This window comes from Pipistrellus kuhlii, unplaced genomic scaffold (genome assembly GCF_014108245.1).
Source record: "Pipistrellus kuhlii isolate mPipKuh1 unplaced genomic scaffold, mPipKuh1.p scaffold_m20_p_146, whole genome shotgun sequence".
NCBI classification, from domain to species: domain Eukaryota; kingdom Metazoa; phylum Chordata; class Mammalia; order Chiroptera; family Vespertilionidae; genus Pipistrellus; species Pipistrellus kuhlii.
In genome coordinates, this window is record NW_023425456.1 from 158332 (window position 1) to 182793 (window position 24462).

The window sequence follows — 24462 nt, forward strand, 5'->3', positions numbered from 1 at the left end:
CCGGGTTTGATTCCGGTCAAGGGCATGGACCGTGCTTGCGGGCACACCCCCAGTGGGGGGGGTGCGAGGCAGCTGATGGATGATTCTCTCCCATCAATGTTTCTAACTCTCTATCATCCCTCTCCCTTCTTCTCTGTAAAAAAAAAAAAAATCAATAAAATGTATTTTTTAAGTTTGACAAAATATTGTGCTGGCCTGTTTTTAATAAACTGCTGACACCCACACCTCACCATCTTTCCCATCCTTCAGTGACAGCCTCACTGATGCTGCAGCTCCCCAGTCACTGCACATCGAGCGAGGCCCTGGCCCTCGCCCCGCACTGCCACCTCCCTCCCTCCTCTGTCCTCAAGACCCGGAAGGCGCGTCAGGAAAGGTCCTTTAGCAGCCCCCCCCCCCCCCCCCCGTTCAGGTTGCCCCAGGCGGCGTTCTGTGGGTGACGGACCAATCAATGCCTTCACCCACTCTAAGGCTGACAACCAGGCCCAAATACAGCCCTGTGCGCTAGCTGAACCAAAAGCTTCCTCTTTTACAACACTCACCTCTGCCCAGCCAGTGTGGCTCAATGGTGAGAGCCAACCTATGAACCAGGAGGACACGGTTCTTATTCCGGGTCAGGCTCGATCCCAGTGCGGGGGGAGGCAGCCTATCAATGTTTCTCTCTCTCATCAATGTTTCTATCTCTATCTTCCTCTCCCTTTCTCTATGAAATAAAAAAAAAAAATACCGTGTTTCCCGAAAATAAGACATCCTCCGAAAATAAGACCTAGCGCATGGAAACATAAGACATCTCCTGAAAATAAGACCTAGCGCAACTTTGGGAGAAAAAAATTAATATAAGACACTTATTTTCGGGGGAACGGTATATAAAAGACCTCCACAGGCAGGCGATGATTCTTGGCAGCAACGTGCCAAATGCCGGGGGGTGCGGGGGGGGGGGGGGGGGGGGGGCTGAGCAGAGGAAGGGAAGAAAGTGCTAGAAGGGAGACAGGGTGACTTCTTGGGGAACTATTACATGTGCCCTGAGTTAGAAATAGACACACACCACCACCTCCTCCACCCCCTCCTCCTCCTCCTCCTCCTCCTCCCCCTCCTCCCCCTCCTCCCCCTCCTCCACCCCCTCCTCCCCCTCCTCCCCCTCCTCCCCCTCCCCTCCCCCTCCCCCTCCTCCCCCTCCCCCTCCCCCTCCCCCTCCCCCTCCTTCCCCTCCCCCTCCCCCTCCCCCTCCCCTCCTCCCCCTCCTCCTCCCCCTCCTCCTCCCCCTCCCCCTCCTCCCCCTCCTCCCCCTCCTCCTCCTCCCCCTCCTCCCCCTCCTCCTCCCCCTCCTCCCCCTCCTCCTCCTCCACACACGTGCTGGCCATCACGCCAGGTTAGGAGAGGAGCTACCACTGAAGTAACACCTTTCTCCCAGCGGAAATGTTTTAAAAGTTCCCACCAGCAAAAACCGGTGTGGCTCAGTGGATAGAGCGTCGGCCTGAGGATTGAAGGGTCCCGGGTTCGATTCCGGTCAAGGGCTTGTACCCTGGTTGTGGGCACATCCCCAGTGGGGGGTGTGCAAGAGGCAGCTGATCCATGATTCTCTCTCATCGTTGCTTCTAACTCTATATCCCTCTCTCTTCCTCTCTGTAAAAAAAAAAATCAATAAAATGTTCTTAAAAAAGAGGAGAGAAAAAACTTATAAAAACAAGCTCCCACCACTCCGTCAGCAGACGCTGCTGCTCCTGAGAAACCACGACAGCAGCAGCCAGCTGAGCTCCTGGCGCTTCGCCGCCGTGGAGGAGTCCCCAGCCCCCGCGGGAAACAGCCCCTCACCTTTGAAGTCGCTCCTGGACGCCGGCCCGTCCTTCCTGCTCCCCTTCCCGTCCGCGCAGGCGCCGGCCCCCTCTGAGCTGTCCAGGCGGGCGGAGCCGGCCCCTTTCTTGGAGGGGTGAGGGTCGCAGAGCTTGGCGTTGGCCTTGTAGAGCTCGAGGGCCTTGATGGCGGCCGCATTGTTGTCCATGCGCAGGAAGGACGGGCAGGAAGCGCAGCACGCGTTCGTGCAGGCCTCGCTCCCGCAGCCCTCCGTCAGCTGGTGGTAGTAGCGCTCTATCAGATGCTTTGCAGCTGCTCGCTTCCTGTCCAACATCCAAACAGTAAGCACAGTGGTTAGTGAGCTCCCCCCACGACAGCGCCACACACACCGGCAGTTAGTCAGGCGCTGGAGTCACGGACCTGTGGTTAGAGGCGCGGTGAAAATGGAGACCCACTGACACAAGGCTTTCCTAACAGTGAGACATCTGATGACTGATCCTGAGACTATGGCAATGCCGGTCGAATCATTCTTCAATAGAGAATGTTCTCCTTTGGCTTAAGGGGGGAGCTTTTGGTTGGTAAATAGAGTTAAACTTTATCATAACTGGTGAAAACCACAAGGTTTATGGTAAGAATTTCAGTATTTTCTCACTTTGAAAATTAACATTAATCAATGAGAGTCTAGCCCTAACGGGTTTGGCTCAGTGGATAGAGTGTCGGCCTGCGGACTGAAGGGTCCCGGGTTCCATTCTGGTCAAGGGCATGGACCTTGGTTGCGGGCACATCCCCAGTAAGGAGTGTACAGGAGGCAGCGGATTGATGTTTCTCTCTCATCGATGTTTCTAACTATCCCTCTCCCTTCCTCTCTGTAAAAAAAAAAAAAAAAAAAAAAAAAAAAAAAAAAATATATATTTTTTAAAAAAAAAAAAATGAGAGTCTAAAGTATCAATCCAACTTTCCTTGATCTCACCCATTTGTACAATACCTGCTTGATAGTCAACAACTTCTATCTAGAAGAAAACATGTTTTTCCCCTTATCTTCCCTGTGGGGGTTTTAAAATGAATTTATAAATGAAACAGCCAATACTATAGCACAAACAGCCAACACTGTATCTCGAACCTAGAACATGCTGTCACACTGGCTCAGTAATCTCATGCCACGGGACAGGCAGCACTGTCAGCGCCTAGGGCAGAGCCACCGGTGCCGACCCTGTGCGTGGAGATGAAGGTCCCCCCGTGACACCAGCAGAGCCCCAGCGCCAGGGCTGGCTCGGCCGACACCCAGCACCCTGACACCCAGCACCCAGCCGACACCCAGAGGCGGCTGCTGGATCACCAGGAGCTACTCATGGCTCATCCTTCTGGTCCCAAGTTCACATACACGGCAACAAAAACCACCGAGAAAAATCAGAACCCTACACAAAGTCCACCTAACTTAATACTCAAACTGCCCGACGACTGTCTCACTGTGATGCAGGACTCAGCGGCCAATGGCATTCAAGCTTGCATCTTGTTCACTGGGAGATGCATCTCATTAATCATGACAGACTGACCCTCACAGGAAGGCAGAGAAGCGGCAGGTAAGGGAGGGACACGTTATTAAGTCCAATTTTCCCGCAAAAGTAGGCCCTTGTCTGAAACTATCAAGGTGGCAAACACACCCTATTCATTCTGGCACTTCTAGTCTCCAATGCCTGTACAGGGCCACCCCTCACCATGCAAACAGGGAAGACACACACACACACACACACACAGCACCTGCAGGCACGTGACCCAGGGGTTTTCGCTGGACAGCTGTACACCAGCCCGTTTTAAGCACACCCTCCCACGCAGACCACGCAGGCCACACGTGTCCCGGAGAGCGCGGCTCTGGCGTCACGCCTCTCCCGGGCAGGGCCTTCTAGCAGGGAAGGCCAGCAGGCGGGCACCCCTTTCTGGAGGAAAACCAGCCTCCAAAACCACCAGCGTGTGAACCCTGAGAGAGAGAGCCCACGTGAGGGAAATAACTGGACAATTTTGGGGAAACGCAGTCTCTATGAAATCTGAAAAACATCAACACGCCTGCCGACAGATGATTCCTTAAATGCTTACCACTCACACAGGGAGTAACTAAAACCACAATGGGACACAGAAGCTTGGTAGGAGCAGAGTTCCTCTCCCATCGTGAACTCCCTGTGCCGCCCCCCCCCCCCCCCCCCCCGGGGCGAGCCTGTGGCGTGCAGACACAGTGCGCAGGGGAGGAGCCAGCTGCCGCCGCCTCGCTGTTGTCACCACCCTCCGGTCTGCAGAGGGCAGAGACCTGAGCCCGGGCCTGGGAACCCCTGGGGGAAGGTGCCCACGGACGTGGCTCTGCAGGGGAGGAGCCCGCCACGCCGCCTGGTCCCCGAGGGCTCAGGCCTAAGGGGCCTCCTCTCGTCCTCCTCACTCGGAGACACCCCCGATCACCTGTGTGCGATTCTGCAGGCCCTCAGGTGGCCCGTACAAGGCCTGCAGTGGGGAGTGAATGTGCACACTAGGAAAGTCCAAGGTGGACTCCTCTACAGCAGCATCGTCACACCACAGCTCAGGGCCATCGAGCCCCACCACCCACCTGTCCTCAGCGCCTGCACGCTAAGCATGGTTTTTACAGTTTTAAATGGTGGAAAAGGTCAGGAAAAGGAACGCTCTGTGACCCGGGAAATGACATAAAATCCACGTGTCGGGGTCCAAGCTCACGCATGTCCCGCCTGTCCACAGCCGTGTCGGCACGGCCACAGAGGCAGTGCAGGGCTGCAGGGCCCAAAATAACCCCCACCTGGCGCTGCGCGGAAACATGCCTCCGTCTTTATTTAGCACCCTGCTCTCTGCCCTCCGGTGACACGTCCGTCCCCTCACACGCTCCGCACACTCTGCCCCTCAGCAATCAGTGCGGCGACATCACCAGAGACAAAAACAAAAAGGACGGGGGGGGGGGGGGATCCGCGCCTCAGCCCTTAACGGCGATAAAAGACAGAGCCCCGTCACAGCGCGAAGGCCACGGAGAGCGCTAAGGGACCGCAACGCGCACACAGCTCGCTTCCCAGCAAGGCGCCAGGGCGTGTGCTCAACGCCCCTTCCGCCCGTCAACGGCCGACCACTGGGCTCGAACCCAGGAGCGGCTGCCAACCAGAGGCGGCGGCAGTCAGAAAAGCTCTTAAATTGACTGTAATGGGCGTCGGAAAATGGGCGATGAGCACAGGAACGAAGATGAGCCGTAAAAGCGGCAGCTGTCAGAGAGCGGAGATGTGTCAGTGCGTAATGAGCAAACAAGATGCAAATCAGAATTAAAGATGACAGGGAAGGAACAGTGACTGACGTGCAGCATGGAACTAATGGTGGTAAAGCAGGGAGCGGCAACTGAAATGGCGGAGTGCAGGCAGAGTGTGTGAGTGGGGAGCAGGGCTGCCAGGGGAGATGCAGGCGGTGGTGGTGAGGGGCTGAGGGGCAGTGGGACAGCGCCGCCTGCGGTGCCCAAGCAGGGACGTTGCCTTTGCAAACACCCCCCACCCGTGTTAACGAGTGTGGAGGGTGACAGCGGCACCCCCCATCGCTCAGGCCTCAGAGCACGCCCCGCGGACCCCGCACCCGGGAGGGCCGGCCCGTCCCGCCCGGGGGCGCGGGGGGAGCTCCTAGGACCCTGCTCCGGCCAACAAGGCTGACGCTGTGATGGAAGGTGCAGTCTCCACTTAAGCTTTCTAAATATAAATCAGAAATCTGACTGTTTGAAATAGGTTTAACAAGACGATAGCCCCTAATTAACGACTTACTGAGCTTTATAACCCAGAGTGCTTGTTATACAGCAAATTCAAAATAAAATCGTACAACTAAACACGTATATAAAATCGTTCACCTTCAAAAGCATGTTAAGGTGTCACATTTTACATTAGAATTATAATGAAGACGTGTGCGTATGCCGCTCTCTCCATCGCCTCCCTCACAGAGCACGCCGTGAACCCACACACACACAGCAGAGAACTGCCTCGTCTGAAAGGGGGCTAAAGGGGCAGCAGTGACCATCTGCACTCGTTCAGTGCTCACTCCCTCCGTACGCAGGCCTCTCACTCGGCTTTCGTGCGGGGACGCCGTGAGCCTCACGGACGACAGAGCGCGCACCCTCCCCGCTGAGCCGGTCAGGGAAGGCCTCGGGCCAGCGAGGGGGCCTGTGGCATCACAGGGAAGGAGGGCACCGGACATCAGGACACGAGGACAGCGGATGAAGAGGCGACGAGCCCGAGAGCAGCGACAGCAGAGAGAGAGGGTGTGTGTGTGTGCGTGTGTGTGTGTACGCGCGCCCCGCAGACCCCGGAGGGGCCCGTGGTGGGGGGAAGTCTCGGAAAGGTCCAAAGCATCAGGAACATGACTTCATACGACCAAGTACACTTGGCACAAGTGCACAGCGGCCGCACTCAGAGGAGAAACGGGTAAGAAGGGGGTGGAGTTAACGGGACCTGCTGACCAGCGGAGAGACGGAGGAAGCGGGGCCTCCGGGCTGCAGCTCCGGGCCCCGCCCCGCCCAGAGGGAACACGCAGGTGTGCGTAAAGAGCCGCAGGAGAGAAGAAAGGCTTCCTCTGAGCAGGACGTGCACTGACAGCCGCATGCGCGTCAGCACGCGAGGTTCCAGCGGGAAAGGGGCCTGACCGTGTGGGACCGGAGCAGAGGCGCCTCCCAGGGCCCAGAGCAGGCGGAAGCGCAGACTCCTCCCCCCGAGCAGCCCTGCGTCGGCAGGACTGGCCTCGACGCCCCCTCTCTCCCACAAGCATGTGTAACGTCACCCCCATCTCTGCGCCCTGCCTCTCCTTTCAGACGACGAGGGGGCGGGGCGGGGGCCTTCCTTCTTATTCAAGAGCAATCCCTACACCTACAATCTTCTCTCCAACCCTCATGCCTCAAAACACTTGCTTTAATAATCTCGGCCTCTCCTGTATCTTAAGCTTCTTAAACTCCCCTCTCTCTGTGTGTGTGTGTGTCTCACACCCCGACAGCCTCCCCATGAGTTCCCTTCCTCCAGGGCCCTACACAGAGCGCCCTGGGCCGAACACCGAGGCCACCCCACCACACGCTCTCTCCAGTCCTGTCTCCTGCTGCCTGGCGAGGTCGCTGCCCTTACTTACCAAATCCCTCCTCACTCCCAGACGGCCGGACAGGCCACCATGGCCCTGTGCTTTCTCGAGCCTCCCTCCTGCACTTCCCGGCCGTCAGTGGGCTCCTCCGCTGCCGCCCTCACTGCCGTGCGCCTGCCTAGCACGGCCGCCCTCGCTCCAGCCATGCCTCCCGCCTGCGCCCGCTCCGCCTCGCCGCTCCGGCCACCGGCGCCCCTGCCTGAGCCCTGGGCTCCTCCCGCCGTCTCCCCGGAGGAGGCGGGGACGAGGCCAGCGCGTCCGCGTGCCTGGCACACGCGGGCTCGCAGTCGACGGCCGTCACACTGCGCTCGCTCCACACGCTCTCAAGTCCCGCAGCCGCCCAGGGAGCAGGGGCCCAGGCGTCCAGGGGCGTGCGGCTGCCGGCTGAGAAGCAGAAATCTAGCGACACACACCAGGGTTCAGAGCGTTTATTCGTAGGAAAGAGGGGTCTCTATCTCCCGGTTACTGTGAGCGGGAGGTCCGTGCGGATAGGAGGCCCCTGAGGTGACCCAGAGCGAGGCGGGGCCCCGCCGCCCACTTACATTCGGCTGGCTTCAGTGTCGTCAGACTGCGCTTCTCCTGGCGATCTGTGAACGCAAGTGGGGAAAGCTCAGCAAACGCTCCACCTCCGAGAGGGGCAGGTGTTATTCGGGGAGACAAGTTTGAAAACAACACTTAATCGTTAACAGTTTTAAAAGGAATTCAGCATGAGAAAAAAAGCGGTCAGGTCAGACTGCCATACAACACATTTATTTAGGCCTGACTGCTAAACACTCAGTGCATTTTTTTATTAAGGAAAGGAAACTGTAAAAACACTACATTTATACCAACATATAGACCAGCAGAGAGTCCTAGTGATTTACAAAGTCAAATACCTTTGGGGGAAACATACAAAATATGAACTTTCTACCACCACGTGGGTCATCCACAACCTCAAAGGCATTCCCTGGTGTGCACAGTCCCCCTGCGGGTCCGTCAGCCAACAGCTGCCTGAGGCGGGGCGGGGTGGGGCCCGCTGCCAGCGGTGCGGGCGCCCGGGCCGCGGCTTCCATGAGGGGCTCTGCTGTGATAACCAGGAGCTAACACCCACCAGGAGCAGCGGCCATCACGTGCTATGGTGCTGTCTCACAGAGCCATGAAAAGCCTACGACACTAAGCCTGGGGCTGACCCAATGCTGCCCGGCCCTCCTACCCGCCTGCCCACCTGCCTGCCCGCCCGCCCGCCTGCCTGCGCTGTTAATTTAACCCCTGCCGCCCCCTCACTGCCGCAAACAGCATCGGTCAGTGGACACTAAGGTGGACCAACAGAACACTGATTTCTAACACTTTCAAATTCTCAAAATAAATAAAACATATTTTAGAATTCAAAAACTAAATGTTCACAATGACATTACAAGAACTTGATTCCTGAATTTATCACTGACTCGAGACTTCAAATTTTGAACAACTTCAACAAAGGAATCTTAAAATCAAAGCCACCAACAAAAGAATAAGTGTTATACGTATTTCTTATCTCTAAAAAACTCATTTCTTTATCAGACTCTCATAATTACCCCTCTCTACAGGTCAGAGTCCGGGGGGAAATTTGGTGGAAAAGGGACTCCTGCAGCTCAAGCATTTGTTTTAGATTTTCTCTGCAGTATATTTTACATTTTCAATGCCGTACAAAATTATATCAGAACTAAAAATGGGGACGTGCTGGAGGTGGCGGTGACTTGGCAGTGACACGAATGCAAAAATCTCACTCCCCCTCTCCCCCGGGAGCGAGCAAACCACCTCGGTGACACACCTGGTCTCCACAGCCTTGTGGGCAAGTACCCCAAGTTTGCTGCCAAACTGGTATCTCTCAGACAGAAGACTAAAAACTGACTCATTTCTGAAAGTGCGGCCCTCCAGCATCAGGTGTCATACTGTAAGGAGGCAGAGCAGGCTTGCAAAACAAAAAACAAACCTGCTGGCACTAAGGGAAGAGAGGCAGATTAGAAGCTTTCAAACATGGAGGTGGCAAAACTTTCAAATTAACAGGGAAGAGGAGGCGGATGAGGACAGTGACAGGAAAATTAAAATACGACAGCAAAAGGGAAAGACACAGCGAGAAGGCAAGTCCGAGTCCTAGAAGCACAGAGTGACTGCCGCCAGGTGGAGAGTCTGCAAGGGACAGAGGTTAGAGACATCGCCACACGGAACCACATCCCACTCCCCGCGCGCTGACCCCTCCACACAAGACTGCACATCACAGCATCAAACATCCCCCACTGCTGCAAATGCACTGCACTGCCTTGTAATGTTAACAGGGTAAAGGAAGCTACTCAAAACTACTGTAGTCAAACCAAGTGATTTAAACCAATTCAGTCTAAAAGTAAAATATTAAAAAAGACTGAAATACTATTACCCTAAAGCAGATCTATTCTAGGTCTCTCGTACATGGCTAACTCAAGCTGTTTTCACTCAACATGGGAATTGTTCTTTAGTCAAGAGAAAAGTGAATATACACACAACTAGCAAAAATACATTCCAGCAGAGGATAAGTAGCAGAACATATCTGATGACATTTCTACTCATTCTTTTTATAGCATATTTCTACCATATTCTTTTCACAAAAATGTTAAAAATTCTTTTAAGAAAAAATACCATATAATTTAACAAAAAATGTCCCCAGGTAAGGATTCCAAACTCTCAAAACTATGAAGTGTCTAACATCTCTAGACTGCCAGGTTTTTGAAAGTCGGAATCCAACCACATGCTTGAGATTTCACCACACTCAGGAGAGATAATCAAAGGAAAAACAAAAACTACTGACTCTGTTTAACCTGCAGTTTGTTAGAATAACATCAGAAACAAAGCTTTAAAACTGAAACAATAAGCACAAAACATTTAAAAAAATAATAATGATAAAATAAAGCTTGGGTGAGTGTCACTTTTAGGTCTTGATTTGGATGGCAGAAAAAGTGGTCCCCAACCACCCACTATTGTGAACACAGAAAATCACCATGGGGCCTCACTTGCAACCCTATTGTGTGCAGCGTCTCCAGCCTGTAAGACACGCTGCTACCTCCACTGACACTCTCCAGGAGAGAAAAGTATCCTCGTCTCATACAGTTGTTAGAACTTCCAGAAACGTTCAGTTAAAACTCTCATAAAAGGCACACTTTAAAATGCATATTAATAACTTTTTCGTAGTTTTTATAATGTCCAAAATAAAACGTTTCTTAACATGTTTGAGAAGCATTTTCCTGTTTGTTCATACAGACGAGTCTGGGGGAGAAAAAAGCAAGAAATATTCTAGAAGGGATTTTAAGTGGAGAAGCAAATCAAGTGTGTGGTCCACTCTTCTTAGCCGTCTATTCCTACCAACCACACATTTCCTTCATCTATCTACAGCCCACATTTCACTCTACACCGACAGCCTTTCACAGGCCGTGAAATAACATTCAGAAATTACCTTTTACAAGCTGTGGCCATTCGTTGACATCAGGGGATCACAGCTTTGAGTCACTGATTAAAAACAGGTTGTCACACCAGTCTAGCTGCTAACTTGGTCTGAGCGAAGATTTAATAACTCTAATAAATTAAACAAATCTTTAGTTAGAACATTTTAACACACACACCCGATTCACCTTTCAAACGTCATCCAATTAGGTGTCAATGCAACATTCATCAGAGGAGTGACTGCAGACACTGTTTAAGGACTAGTTTCCAGAATTTGCTTTTCTTAAGCGATCTCCTCACGCGAGAACCGTGGCCACCCTCCCTCCTGCTCTACGGAGCCTCGCAGCGTACAAGCACGGCCAACAGCATCTTGTGTGAGTCTCGTGACAACTTACTGAGGCTCTCACCGGGTCGGGCAAACACGATGGTGAGAATTTAAATAAACAGGCAAGCAGCCTCAGAGCGGTTAAGGGACTTGCCCGAGACTTCAGGCCTGCTGGCGTCCACCAGGGTTAGAACTGTCTGGCTTGTCTCCCTTTCCTGCTCCAAGTCTCATCCCTGAAACGGGGTGAATGAGTCCAGATTCACAGTGAGGACTGGGACCCACGGCTCTGTGACACTGAAATGGTCCAACAGTCATACAGCTCTCCAGGCAGCGGAGCTCAGGGGACCGTTCCGTGTGCACATGCAAACGTCCTCCGTTAGCGTGACCGGGCGTGCATGTGCCAGCTCTATCCCTGCTGTGAACCCCACTGCTCAGTGTCAGCAACGACCGGCAAGCGTGACAGCCAGGTCTCCGGGGCCCCCTTGGCTCCGGCGGGCGCCGAGTCCCGGCCCGGCGCCTCGGACGGCGCCCCTGCTGCGCCACAGTCAGTCGGCTGCGGTCCAGGACAAGGGCTCATCTGGTGCAACCAGTTCTTTCCTCCCCTGGCAACCTCCCACATGTAGAAGCCAGCTCGGGAAAGGGGCCGTCAGAGGGTCCTGGCAGCTCCTCCTCCAAGTGACGGCCGGAGGCGGCTCCCGGGAGGGTCCAGACCCCGCTCTGAAGAAAGGCCGGGGCCGAGGGCCCACACCTGCGTGCCTATCAGGAGGGCCGGCCTCAGGAGTGGGATGCAGAATGCCCTGGTGGTCCTGTCTCAGCTACCTGTCTCCCACTGCGGGCCTGGGCATTCCGGAGGCCAGGGCGGTCCCCCTGCCATGCCCAATGTTCCCTCGGGCTCTCATGGACAGATAGTCCATTTGGATCTAGAAGGTTCAGCGACTCTAACTTTCCCACCTGCCAACGTAAAGATGAGAAAGCCACCCCGCCCTTTAATTAATTAATTAATTAATGGGGTGCACGAGTTCACTCAAGAGCCGTGTGGGGCCGAAACCAGGTGCTCAGTGGGTCCCGGGTTCGATTCCGGTCAAGGGCATGGATCTTGGTTGCGGGCACATCCCCAGTGGGGGAGGAAGGTGTGTGTGTGTGCAGGAGGCAGCTGATCGATGTTTCTCTATCATCGATGTTTTGAACTCTATATCCCTCTCCCTCTCTGTAAAAAAATCAATAAAATATATTTGAAAAAAAGTGGTGGGGGGGGGGGGGAGAGCACATGGAGCTGGGAGAGGGTGCAGCCGAGTGAGTCCTCTCGTCCAGCGCCTCCTCTCGAGGGCCAGCCTGCACGCCCCTCCCTCTCTCACCTGCGGGCTGGGCCTGGGCCGTCTTGGGCAAGTGCCTTAATCTCCCTGAGCCCGTTTCCTCCTCGGAGACAGCCAGTGCCCGTGTCAGAGACTCACGGGGCGAACGAACGACATACGGACGCTCAGAAGAGTGCCCGCACACATCAGCACTAACAAATGGAAGCTATTTTTAACTCACAGCCTCACAGCCAAGGCCGTCTCCTCCGTCTTCCTGGGCACATGCTCACTCCTCGGCACACTGGCCGCTCCTGGATTCATGGGGTCTGCCTGGCGGCACTGCGGCTGGCGCCGGCTCGGTGCTCTAACCCTGACGGCACCCCGATCTGCTGCACACACGTGTCATTACTCCAACCAGACATCCACATGCACATGCAATTTGGAATTCCAAAAAAATAAAATAGAAACATACCATATTTCGCCAAACTTCTGAGGAGCTGGTGGATTCTAAAATCAGGATCTTTCAGCGTTTTAACCTAAAATAGAAAACACCTCACTCAGTTTTTGTTTTGTTTTTACATAGACAACGGGATAAACTTTCAAAGGACATTTTTCTCCCATTCACTACAGAAGCAAGCTCATCCTCTGTAAGGTTTATGAGCGTCCACACACACACACACACACACACACACACACCCCAAGCACAGGGCCGGCTGCGGCAGGGGGACAGGAGGGCGGTGAGGCCCTGTCTCTCAGCGGGCAGACCCAGGGCTCCTGTTTGCACCGAGCTCAGTGCTGGTGCTCTCTCCTCCCTCCTCCCCTAGGGCTGATGAGGAGGTGAGAGCAGTCAGTCCAGCGGGCCCCAAGGCCGTGAGAGACCCACCCAGTCCCTCCCACCAGAGGGAAGACAATAGGCCAGCCCTGGGGGCATTCAGTAGAGTACTAAGAGACGTGGTTAGTGACCTCCAACTAAAGCCTTCTCCAGACACACCCTAAGACAGCCTTGCAAGGATCAAGCAACCACAATACTGGGCTGGCATCTAAAACAGACAGACACTAACAAAACAAAACCCAGTCAATAGACAGCAGACTATTACAGTGTACAACATCTAATAAGAAATTAGTAAAAATGCAAATAAGAAATTTTGGCCCATAACTATCAGAAAAAAAAAAAAGTCCTGAAATGAAAGATGGAATCAGGAGACAAGAACTTTCAAATTACTATAAACACGCGCCAGGATTCAAAGGAACATCACATGAAGAAAGAAAGAGAAAACCTTAAAACAAACCAAATGGAAAAACCAACCCAAAGAAATAAACTAATACCTGAAGCACTGACACCACAGGAGAAAGAAGTGAATGCAGCACAGAGAGAACGAGATCAGACACAACCTGGTGATGGCCGAGGACAGCACCGAGTGGTCCAACAAGCAAGAGACAGCACAGGAGGGAGGGAGAGGATAGTCAGCCGTGTGTGAAGAAATAACAATTGACACTTCTCCAAATCAGATGAAAGTAAACTCACACATAAAAAAATAAAAAATAAAAAGATAAAAGGAAAGAACTCAACAAATCCTTATCAGGGCAAACACAAAGTCAATGATAAAAAGAAAATCCTTTCTTAAAAAAAAAAAAAAAGAGAGAGAGAGAGAGAGAGAAAGAGAGAGGGGTAGGAAGTGAGGAGGAAGGGGAGTCTGTAAGGTGGGGTCTGGCTGCAAAGGTGTGTCCATCTGTCTGACTCGGGAAACCGTCTGCGTGGCAGCTGCTCCGAGAAGGCCACAGATCGGACCGTCCACATGACCGGAGGCCAGCCTGGCAGCCAGTGACCTGTCACACCCTCCCACGCCTCCGTTCCAGAACCTCCCATGGCTCCCCTGTGACTCCCCGGTAAAACTCAAACTCCTCATTATGAGCAAATGATCAGAGCCCTACCTTCTCTGACTCCGCTTCCCGCCATTCCTTTCCTGAGGCCACACCGGCCCCTCGCTGTTCCCCTCACCAGACGCTCCGGGAGACGCTCCTTCCCTCTCTCCGCCTGAGAGGCTCCTCCTCCTCAGGCCTTCGTTCCGGCACCACCTCAGCAAGCTTCCCTCTGGCCACACACTCCCTCCACCCATGAACCCTCTGCACCCATCAAACACCATGCAGTACACAATGTCTTACAGGCGCGCATACAATGCCTCCTTCCCCGCCACGTGCAGGTCCATGAAAACAGGAGCCCGGGCTCTGTGCTCTCGCATCCAGAGCCACTTAGGACACAGCAGGTGCGCAGTCTGCATCTGCCGCAGCGACGAGGTGGACGCACACCAGCCACCCCCTCCGAGCAGAGACTCTGCAACCCGATACGAGTTCAGGACAGAGAGCTACACACAAGCACTGAACAATCTGAAAACGGAATTCAGTCAACAGCTCCATCAGCAATAACTTTAAAAATAAAATACTCAGAGATGTATTTACATTCATATTGAACAAAAGTGTTGAGAAATATACACTAAAAACAAATTTTTTTAAATAAATGGAAAAAAATCCCATGTTCATGGATCAAGACATAAAATTAAGGTAGCCATGAATCCACCAATTCAACATGACATCCAATCAAAATCCCAGCTGCCCTTTTTGCAGAAAAACAAGCTAACCTTAAAATTCGCAAATTCCCAAAACCCTAGAGAGCTACAATAGTCTTGAAAAAATAAGAACAAAGTTAAAATGTTCACCTTTACCAATTTGAAAACTTACTACAAACACATAGCATTCGAGAGCATTATGTCGGAGGCTCAAGAACAGACACAGAAATCTATGGAAAAGGAAGAGTCCAGAAATGCACTCCACCACTTATGGCCCAATCTTTTCCACAGGGAGCCACACCCACCCCGCGGGCTGGAAGAAGTGGGTCTCCCTAAGAAGAAGCGGGCGCCCCAGCTCACATCACAGCACAAGATGTACAGCTTGTGCACCTCAAAGCACACAATTCATGCCAGTGCAAAGGCAACCTACAGAACAGGAGGGGCTATTTGGAAACCACATTATTTGACAAGGCACTTATGTCTATAACGTACTAGTAAACAACACTTAAAGCTCAAGATTTAAAAAACAAAAAACAAACAAAAAAACCACCCCAATTTAACAACAGCAAAAGATTTTAAATAGATTTTCTGCAAAGATGGCAAATCAGCACATGAAATGACAGGTACACTTTCACAGGGGTCAAGGGCACGGAGAAGGCGGTGAAGGGAAGACCAATGGTCATGGAAGGAGACTTGACCTCAGAGGGTAAATACACGATACAATATTCAGAAGATGTGCTATAGAATTGTACACTTGAAACCTCTATCACTTTATTAATCAACAAATTCAATAAAAAGTATATTTTAAAAATAAAAGGGACAGATAAGTTTTGGAAGGGAAACAGAGAAGTCAGAAAGAATCCTCATACATTGCGGATACAACTATAAACCACTTTGGAATGATAACAACAAAATTAATAACCAAAAACTGGAAATAATCCAAACAGCTGTGTAACATTGTTCTGCCTCGAAAAGGAGTGATGCTAGATGCTGTAACGGGCGTGAACCTGGGAGGAAACACTGTGCTGAGCAGAAGCACACACCTTTATGGCTGCGTTTATGCACGGTGTCTGCACAGGCACATGCACAGAGCAGGACGGCAGACTGGCGGCTGCCAGGCGCTGGGAGACGGGAAAATGGGAGCAACTCCAGGGGTTGCACAAGGGCTTCTTTTGGGATGATGGAAACATCCTAAAATCAGATAGCAGTGACGGCTGTAGAAGGGAACACACTAAAACCCGTAAAGGGGTACACTTTATGGTCTGTGAATTGTATCTCAATAAATCTGGAAACTATACCAAACGTATGGCATGATTTCTGTGAACGGCCCTCAATAAAAGGGAAAATAGCTTCACGTATCTGTACTTACACAGATACGCCTGGTATAATATTTGCCAGCTTTGTTTTTCTAGACTTAATTTTAACAACTATTATCTCAGAATTTAGATTTAAAAAAAGAGGAAATTGTTACTTTTCTACTGAAAAATACCCCTTTGTTTATTTTCTGTATTTCCTCACTCTCAAAAATAAATTCTAATAAAAACAGGAAAAAAAATAAGTTCTACACCAGCATCTGCAGGTGGAAGGGGCAACTAAGCACAAAACACAAGAGGCTCTGTGAAATAAATGCTAGAATCCAGATCTGCCAATGTTAACATGCTGTCTTTTATTCTCTGGGCTCTTGTGTGAACGCTGATCTGAGTGTCACCTATGGAGCCCCTTTAGGAATTGCAATCACTGTGCCCATCTCCTCCGGGCACGTGCCACACAGACCACGACCAAGGCCCTGCCCGTCCCATCTCGCTAGTGCAGAGCCCAGAGGCAGGCGAACCTGCAGCCCTCGCCTGCCCAGGACGCAGCGCGCCCACCCAGCACTGGTAAACACCTAAAGCTGCACATGAATAGGGACGGACAGACAGACGGCACTGATCTGTTACTGTCCTCGGGATCTTCAGTCCCGGAGGTAAGCGGCCCATCTATCCTCCAGCTGAGGTCCGTCTATGTTTAAGGTCACCCTCCCTGCTTTCACCGAGCCCAAAAGATGGAAATGTTCAGGGGAGGGAGAGAGACCACAGGTTTTACTGTTTCGGTCTGAAGGGCCGTAACTAAATGTAAAGAAACGTGTAGGACGTGATTGAGAGGCTGAAGTCCAGCTCCCGAGTGATTTCCTGTTTCCCCTCTGGGTGACACGTGTGCCCAGTCCGTCCAGGCTGCCGGACAACATACCCCCGCTGGCGGCTCGCCAGCAGCCCTCCCCGCCCGCAGGCTGCACGTCCGCGCTGAGGCGCCAGGGCTCCAGGGCTGCTGGCGTCAGCGAGGACGGCTTCCGCGCTCACAGACGGAGGCCCCCCTGGTCCTCACGGGAGGGGAGCTCTGGTCTGGGGAAGGGCAGGAATTCCTTAGAGTTCACGGGCCCACCCGGAAGGCTCCCTGTGACTGGTTACCAGCTCCCCTCAGAGAACCACGAGAGAAATTAATCCATCAGGACACGTCACATACAACAGGTGCCCCAGAGACAAGTACATTCTAAATTGCCTGGAGAAGAAGCTTAAATACGTAACGTCCTTTCTTATGGCGCACGGTGAGCTATCAGCTAAGGCTATCGGGTACGGCTGTCTGTCACGCACACAAACCCCTAAGGAAACGTCTAACTAGACGGTCGATAGGCTGGACGTGGCCCCAGCTTCTCCCAGGACCATCGGCTGCAGGCGGACCGGCACTCCCCTCCCTCCGAAGAGGCTTGGCCTCTGAGACAGACGGGTGCCTGCTGGGGACTCCCTGCAGCTCACCGTGTGCCTTCCAGCCCACCTGCAGCCAGCCACGGCCAGAGGACCACCACACCCATGTCAGAGGGAGCGCGGGAGGTGACAAACCCTGTCCATCCCTAAGGGTACGCCCACGGCTGCCGCACTGCCTGTCTGTGTAATATGGGGACTCAGAACACACTCTTCCTCACAGAGAATGTGAGAACAGCCCTAGCCGGTCTTGCTCAGTGGACAAAGCGTCGGCCTGCAGACTGAATGGTCCAGGGTCGCGGGGTCCATCCCAGGAGGGGGTGTGCAGGAAGCAGCCAATCAATAATTCTCTCTCATTATTGATATTTCCCTTTCCCTTTCTCTCTGCAATCAATAAAAACATGTTTTAAAGCACACGTGAAAGCATGCGAGTGAGGACGGTGGCCACAGTCCCCGAGGGCAGTCCTCAGACCCGTCTCCCGGGCGAGGCCAGCGGAGGGCAGAGCTGCCCATCGCGGATGCGACAGGGACTAGAACCACGGAAAGCACCTGCAGAGCAAGGAGCCTGCACCAGCGAAGGTCAAAGGTCTCCGTGCTTTACCTCGGTGCCGGGAAGGACCAGCGACCTGTGTGTGACCGACCTTGGTGGGCTGGAAGGCACACGGTGAGCTGCAGGGAGTCCCCAGCAGGCACGCGTCTGTTCATCTCACATGCAGTTTCCATGTTTATAACACGCCTGCCCTGGCCAGGCCGCTCGTCGCTGAGCATCTCATCTTCCGGAAACGCCAGGTACCAGAACCAACCAGTGATGCCCAAGTGGAACAACAAACCGATTTCTCTCCCTCCCCTCTCTGAAGCGAATAAGTAAAACTTGTTCACTAAAGAAAGTCACACTAAATATTTCCCCAAACACCTGTCTGAGAGGAGGTTAAAAACGTCGACGGAGAAAGCAGGAAAAATACACGGATGCCGTCCGCCATGAAGCGACGTGTGTTCCTGGACAAGTCACTGAGTCTGTTTTAACCCGTTTTTCCGAGAACGGTCACGTCTGAAAAGCATAATCCTGTGACACAGACAAAGCAGGCAGCACCTTCCGTGACGGAGGAGCAGAACAAAGGCTGCGCTCAGGACCTCTCCTCCCCGCGGGCACCGGAGCCCGACCCCGGACACCGCACAGGCGCCGCGGGAGCCAGGCACTGAGGACCTTACCCGCCATCTCCCCGCTCACGCCCGGCTCCGGACCCAGCAGTGACAACTGTCAGCTGCGTGCAGGCAGCAGCGCTTAAGAGAAAAAGCGCTGGCTTCAGCGCACTCTCCTGAGGCCGTAATGATCTCCTTGACTTGTCACCCACAATGGTATGTACTTGTTAAAGGCGACTTAGACGGAGCACTGCCGGGGACGTTTCTGACAGTAAGTGAGAAGGAAAGCTCGCAAAGAAACTTATGTATTTATTCATAAGCAATTTTATTTCAAAATCACTCACACAGCATCTTGACGCATTTCGAACGCCCTAAACGCGGGAAGTGAGTTTCTGGATTAACCCACTGCTATTTCCTGTGATTTCGCCTCATTTTCTCGGTCAGAAAAGCAAGCCCTATCCCTGCACTGCCTGTCACAGTGTGAAGGCTGCCCCCCTCCCCAGAGCGACAGGGAGCACTCTCTCCACAACGGGGGCCGGCGCCTCCTCCTCCAGGCAGCACATGCTGGGAGGTGCAGGCCTGCACCGAGCCCACAGACTCAGATTTAAAGCTTCGATGTAAACCTATAGTCACAAGACAGGACGATAACCACGGCTCAGAAAACGTCCGGGCATTCACCCGCAGCCGCCCAACGTTTTTAATTTTACACACAGACACGTGTGCCCGACCCGGGTGGCAGAGCTGGGGCCGGCGTGCGAGGCCGCTGGGCAAAGGGAGGGGTGGAACAAACTCTGTGGAGGGCGGCTGGGGTGGGAGGTTCGGGGCCCGCGGGGAAGGCAGGGCGAGGAGAACGAGTCTCCCTTCACCGAGGCCGTGTGCGAGGACAGTCACGCGACTGGAAGCTTCCCAAGCACAGGGACCTGAGCGAGGGCCCCGTCAATGCTGCCTGACCACTGGCCGACGCGCTGGGAACAGAGTCCTGCACCCCACGCTCTGTGACACGCTCTCCTGCCGCAGAGAGCGGATCCACAGCGGGGCGGGAAGAAGGGGACACGGAGGGTGAGTGAGGACCAACGGGGGCGACCGGTCGGAAGGTGCCAGGTGATCCTGGTCAGCAGCTGAGTCCGATTAGCAATCCCATTTCACAGATGGGAACACCGGCAGCTCACTCGGACGGAGGAGCCTGTCGAGGGCCGAACCATCCCGGAAGCGCGGAATTAAAACTAGATCGAATGCCCAAGCTACTCCCACTGCACCTCGCATCTTCCATCTTTGTATTTCCACTGAACATTGCCGGGGGGGAGAGGGGGAGCTATGGGAATCGGCCAAAATCCTGCCACCCTGCGTCCTCATGAAGCGAGCGTCTGAGGCTTTCCCCAAAAATTTCACTGGGAAAACCACTTGTGAAAATTCGTCCTTGATCGTAAAAATCAGAAAACTCTTAACTGCTGCATGTGTGCTTTGTTTCTACGTTTTACTTTATTTTTATTGGTTTTGTTTGTTTCTACATTTTAACCCACACAGGCCTAGATTGAAAACAAACTGCAGACACCACTGAAGACCATAACTCCCATTCATTTTCTTTAAAAAAAAAATTTTTTTTTAATTGACTTCAGAGTGGAAGGGAGAAGGAGAGAGAAAATCATCAATCATGAGCCGAAACCGGTTTGGCTCAGTGGATAGAGCGCCCGCCTGTGGAGTGAAGGGTCCCAGGTTCGATTCCGGTCAAGGGCATGGACCTTGGTTGTGGGCACATCCCCAGTGGGGGGTGCACGCAGGAGGCGGCTGATCAATGATTCTCTCTCGTGGATGTTTCTAACGCTCTATCCCTCTCTGTAAAAAATCAATAAAATATATTTTTTCAAAAAAAAAAAAAAGAAAGAAAGAAAAAAACATCAATGATGAGAGAGGGTCATGGATCGGACGCCTCCTGCACATGCCCTACTAGGAACCGAGCCCACAACTCAGAACCAAACCAGTGTTTGAGCATCGACCTATGAAGCAAGAGGTGGTGGTGAGTTCGATTCCAGGTTGCGCACATGCCTGGGTTTCGAGCTTGATACCCAGCAGGGGGCGTGCAGGAGGCCTCTGATCCATGACCCTCTCTCATCACTGATGTTTCTATCTCCCCTTCGCCCTTCCTCTCTGAAGTCAATAAAAAAATATATTTTTTTTAAAAAAGACTGTGGCCGAAACCAGTTTGGCTCAATGGATAGAGCGTCGGCTTGGGGACTGAAGGGTCCCGGGTTCGATTCCGGTCAAGGACATGTACCTTGGTTGCAGGCATATCCCCAGTAGGGGGTGTGCAAGAGGCAGCTGATCGATGACTCTCTCTCATCGATGTTTCTAACTCTATCTCTCTCCCTTCCTCTCTGTACAAAAATCAATAAAATATATTAAAAAAAAAAAAAAAAGACTGGCATTAAGAAAAAAGAAACGGACGACTGTCGAGTGCTTGGGTGGTGGACTGTCCCAGCCTGTGTACTGAGAGGAACAGCCAGTGCCCTCTTTCGGGGGGCTGGGGTCAGAGGGTATCTGTGGAGGGGTGAGAGGACAGCGGCATGTGTACTTAATGCACAGCGTTTCTACATGCTAATAACCTCCCACAGGCCGAGGTCCACACAAAACTGCAAACATCACGGAGGACACAGCCAGCTCCCACGGGCCGTCCCGCTGGGCCCCGGGACCCTGACCGGGACCCTGACCGGGACCCTGACCGGGTCCAGAGGACGGCGCCAGCACCCCGAGGCCGTCAATATTGACACAGCCCGACGGCCCCCTCTGCAAACAGCGTCGCCACTCGAGCCCATTCCCTACTTCCATCCGCGCCGTGATTGCCCGCTCCGCGGGGCTCCCGCCCGCGCCCGTGATTAATACTGCATCCGGCTCATTAAAGATGCGCGAGTAGCTCAGATTGACAAGCAGGATCCGGTTCCCCTCGCACCCGGGACAAGACTGTCCTCTCCCCCTCCCGCTGCCCCAAACGCCGCCTCCTGCTCCTCCCGGTCCAGCCCCCGGACAATGTCCCCGCCGGGCGGCCCGAGGGGCGAAAGCCTAACTTTTCAGCAGCCGCACTTCTGCCCCGAACTCCAGGCCGTTTCCACGCCAAGCCCTTCCTTCCACTCCCCCCAAAAAATAAAACATCTGGATCACTTTCCACTTCTCTCCATACCGCAGGCAGGGCAAGGAGCCCGAAATCTTGGGGTCAAAAGGCCCGTGACTCGCCAGCACCTTACCTTTCCCCCAGCACCCCACACAGACACCCCCAAAACAGCCTCTGCGGGGACAACCCTTTGAGCAGGCCCCGCAGGACGTGGCTCTGGGGGGGGGGGGGGGGGGTGCTTAAGTGAAATAAAAAGTCAGAGGCGACACGATCTTTCGAGGATTTGTCCGCTCCATCAAACTGTGTTCAACGACCCTTAACGCTCCACTCCGACCTGACCACCAAGAGCAAGAAAAAAAAAAAAAAAACACCAAAAACTCCTGCCACCAGCGAGAAAGTCCTTTCCGTTAGAGCGGGGGTGGAGGGGGTGAGGGTGGGAGTTGGGGGGTGAGGGTGGGAGTTGGGGGGTCGGGGTGGGAGTTAGGGGGTGAGGGTTGGAGTTGGGGGGTGAGAGTGGGAGTTGGGGGGGTCGGGGTGGGAGTTGGGGGTGCGAGGTGGGAGGTGGGGGTGGGAGTTGGGGGGTCGGGGTGGGAGTTGGGGGGTGGGGTTGGAGTTGGGGGGTCGGGGTGGGAGTTCGGGGTGCGGGGTGGGAGTTGGGGGGTCGGGGTGGGAGTTGGGGGGTGAGGGTTGGAGTTGGGGTGGGAGTTGGGGGATCGGGGTGCGGGTGGAAGTTGGGGGGTGGGAGTTGGGGTGAGGGTGGGAGTTGGGGGGTCGGAGTGGGAGTTGGGGTGGGAGTTGAGGGTGGGAGTGGGAGTTGGGGGTGACGGTGGGAGTGGAGGGGTCAAGGTGAAAGTTGGGGGCTCGGGGTGGGAGTTGGGAGATCTGGGTGCGGGTGGCAAAAAGGCCAACACTTTGCGGGTTTGCACGGAGCCCGGGGTCCACCCGGTCTGACGCCGCCAACAGCCCCCCCCCCCGTGTCGCCCCCAAAACCCGTCAAGAAATCGGGGGACACACACAACCAAACCCTTTGCCTTTCACGTCCAGATCCCCCTCCACGCTCCCTTCCTCGACCCGTCACGCCCAGAAGGAAAAAGAAAAAAAAAGAGACAAAAAAAGACCCAAAAAAAAGCCCCAATCCCCACCCACACCCCCAAAGCACACGTGTCCACGCTCCCCCGCCCCCCGATCCTGGAAACACCCCAAAAACGAGTGCCCTTGGCCGCGGGGGCGGGGCGGCCGGGGGCCCGGGCCGGGGGCCGGAGGGGAGGGGTCGGCGGACGTGGCTCCCGGCGGGGCCACCCCGTCCCGGGCCTGAGGCGCCCCCTGGGGAGGGGGGTCCCCCATCCTCCTCCTCCGACCGACACCCGGAGCTGACAGTTACGGCGGCGGAGGCCCCCACCCCCACCCCCGCCCCGGTGGACCGGCACCGGCCCCCGGACCACGCGCCCCAAACCCTCGCCCTGGGACTGGGGCGCCCCCTGCCTTCCCTGAAAGCGACCCCCAAAAAGAGGGGGTGCCCCGGCGGCGGCGGCGGGGACCGGGGGGCTGACTGACCTGTGTGGACCCCGCGCCGGGGCCGCGGCCCTGGTCCCGGCCGCCCTCGCCCGCCGCCTCCTCGGTCCCCTGTCGCCGCCGCCCGCGCTCATGCGGGACCCGCGCCGCCCTCACCGGAGACCGAGGCCGGGACGCCGGGCGCCGAGCCGCTCCTCAGCCCGAGCTCGCGGCGGTGGTGGCGGTGCCGGTGGCCGCAGCCGCTCCCCTTCCGACGCCGCCTGTCCGCACCGGGGGCTGCGGGGCCCGACGAGCGAGCGCGGCCCCGAGGAGGAGCCGAGGGAGGCGCCGCCGCCGCGGCCGTGAGCGCACGCACGCCGGGTCGGCAGAGGTGACGCACGAGCGGGGGCGCGGGGGGGGGCGCGGGGCCGGGGAGACCGAGCTTCCGGCCCGGAGAGGAAGCGGGTGAGGGGGCGGGAGGGGGGGGAGAGACACTCAGGCTCGGCCGCCTCCCTCAGTGGACACCCGGGAGCCCAGCGCCACCATCTTGGGGACAAACGCGGATCGCGCGCGCGGCCCGAGCCGGGAGGACTGACGGAGCGAGCCGAGTATCCCGGCAGGCAGCGCGCGCGCGCGCTACGGGCGTGAAGGGGGCTCCGGACGGAGGTGGGGACGCGGCGACGCAGCCGCGACGCAGGGGCGACGTCGCGGACGCCGCCACGCTCGGCCACGCCCCCTTTTCGCCGAGGTGGCCAGCGTCGCGGGCGCGGGGGCCGCTGGGAAGGGGAAGGGGCTCCGCCGCGCGCGCGCCGAGTGAAGCCCACCAGGGTCGGCCGCCATCTTGGGGCTGGGGCGGAGGGGGGTCGTGCGTGTGGGTCCGGCCGAGAGAGGAGGGGGCGCGCTGTGGAAAGCTCCCCCCCTGGAGGCCCCGGGAATAGGTGTAAAGCCTCCCCCCTCCTCCTTGCTCGGCCTAATAACCGCTCCCCGTTTTATTGGGGGGGACGGATGAGGTGACAAGGGAGCAGAGGGGCACGAGGTCTCCGACCCCCTCGCCCCCGCCCCGCGGCCTCGGTAAACAAGGCAGAGGCGGCCCCGGAGCCTGGGCCCCGGAGCCCAGGGGCCCAAGGTCATCGCTGGAGGCTCTGGCCAGCACGTGGTGTCCTCGTGGACAAAAGGGACAGCCGGGCGCCTGCAGGCCTGACCTTCAGGGGTTCTGATCCGAGTGACAAAGACACCCCAAAGCACTCCTTTAATATTTTTAAAATATTTTAATTTATTTCACAGAGAGACAGAGAAACGTCCATGCTGAGAGAATCCTCCTGCAAAGCCCACCCCTGTGGGACGATGGCTGCTGCAAACCCCGGGGACAGGTGCCCCGACCGGAAGTGGGACCGTGACCTCCGGGTGCATAGGTCAAGGTTCAGCCCCTGAGCCACACCAGCCAGGCCCAACGTCC

General features: G+C 55.1%; 1 protein-coding gene across 5 annotated transcripts in view; it reads right to left on the reverse strand.

The window, feature by feature from the left end:
- The window catches only part of UBE3A (ubiquitin protein ligase E3A), a 33282-nt gene extending 9808 nt beyond the window's left edge, over positions 1-23474 (reverse strand). The window contains exons 1-6 of one of the 5 annotated variants that reach the window (XM_036437636.2): positions 23184-23474; positions 12446-12509; positions 10370-10488; positions 8717-8887; positions 7470-7514; positions 1810-2111 (exon numbers count right to left, since the gene is read on the reverse strand). In XM_036437636.2, the coding sequence (XP_036293529.1) occupies positions 1810-2111; positions 7470-7514; positions 8717-8826 (457 nt within the window). In that variant the 5' untranslated portion in view covers positions 8827-8887; positions 10370-10488; positions 12446-12509; positions 23184-23474. Of the gene's footprint in view, positions 1-1809; positions 2112-7469; positions 7515-8716; positions 8888-10369; positions 10489-12036; positions 12059-12445; positions 12510-23069; positions 23148-23183 lie in introns of those variants that run through there. The other 4 variants (XM_036437635.2, XM_036437638.2, XM_045581637.1 and 1 more) reach the window with 4 other exon arrangements.
- Positions 23475-24462: the final 988 nt, after the last annotated feature.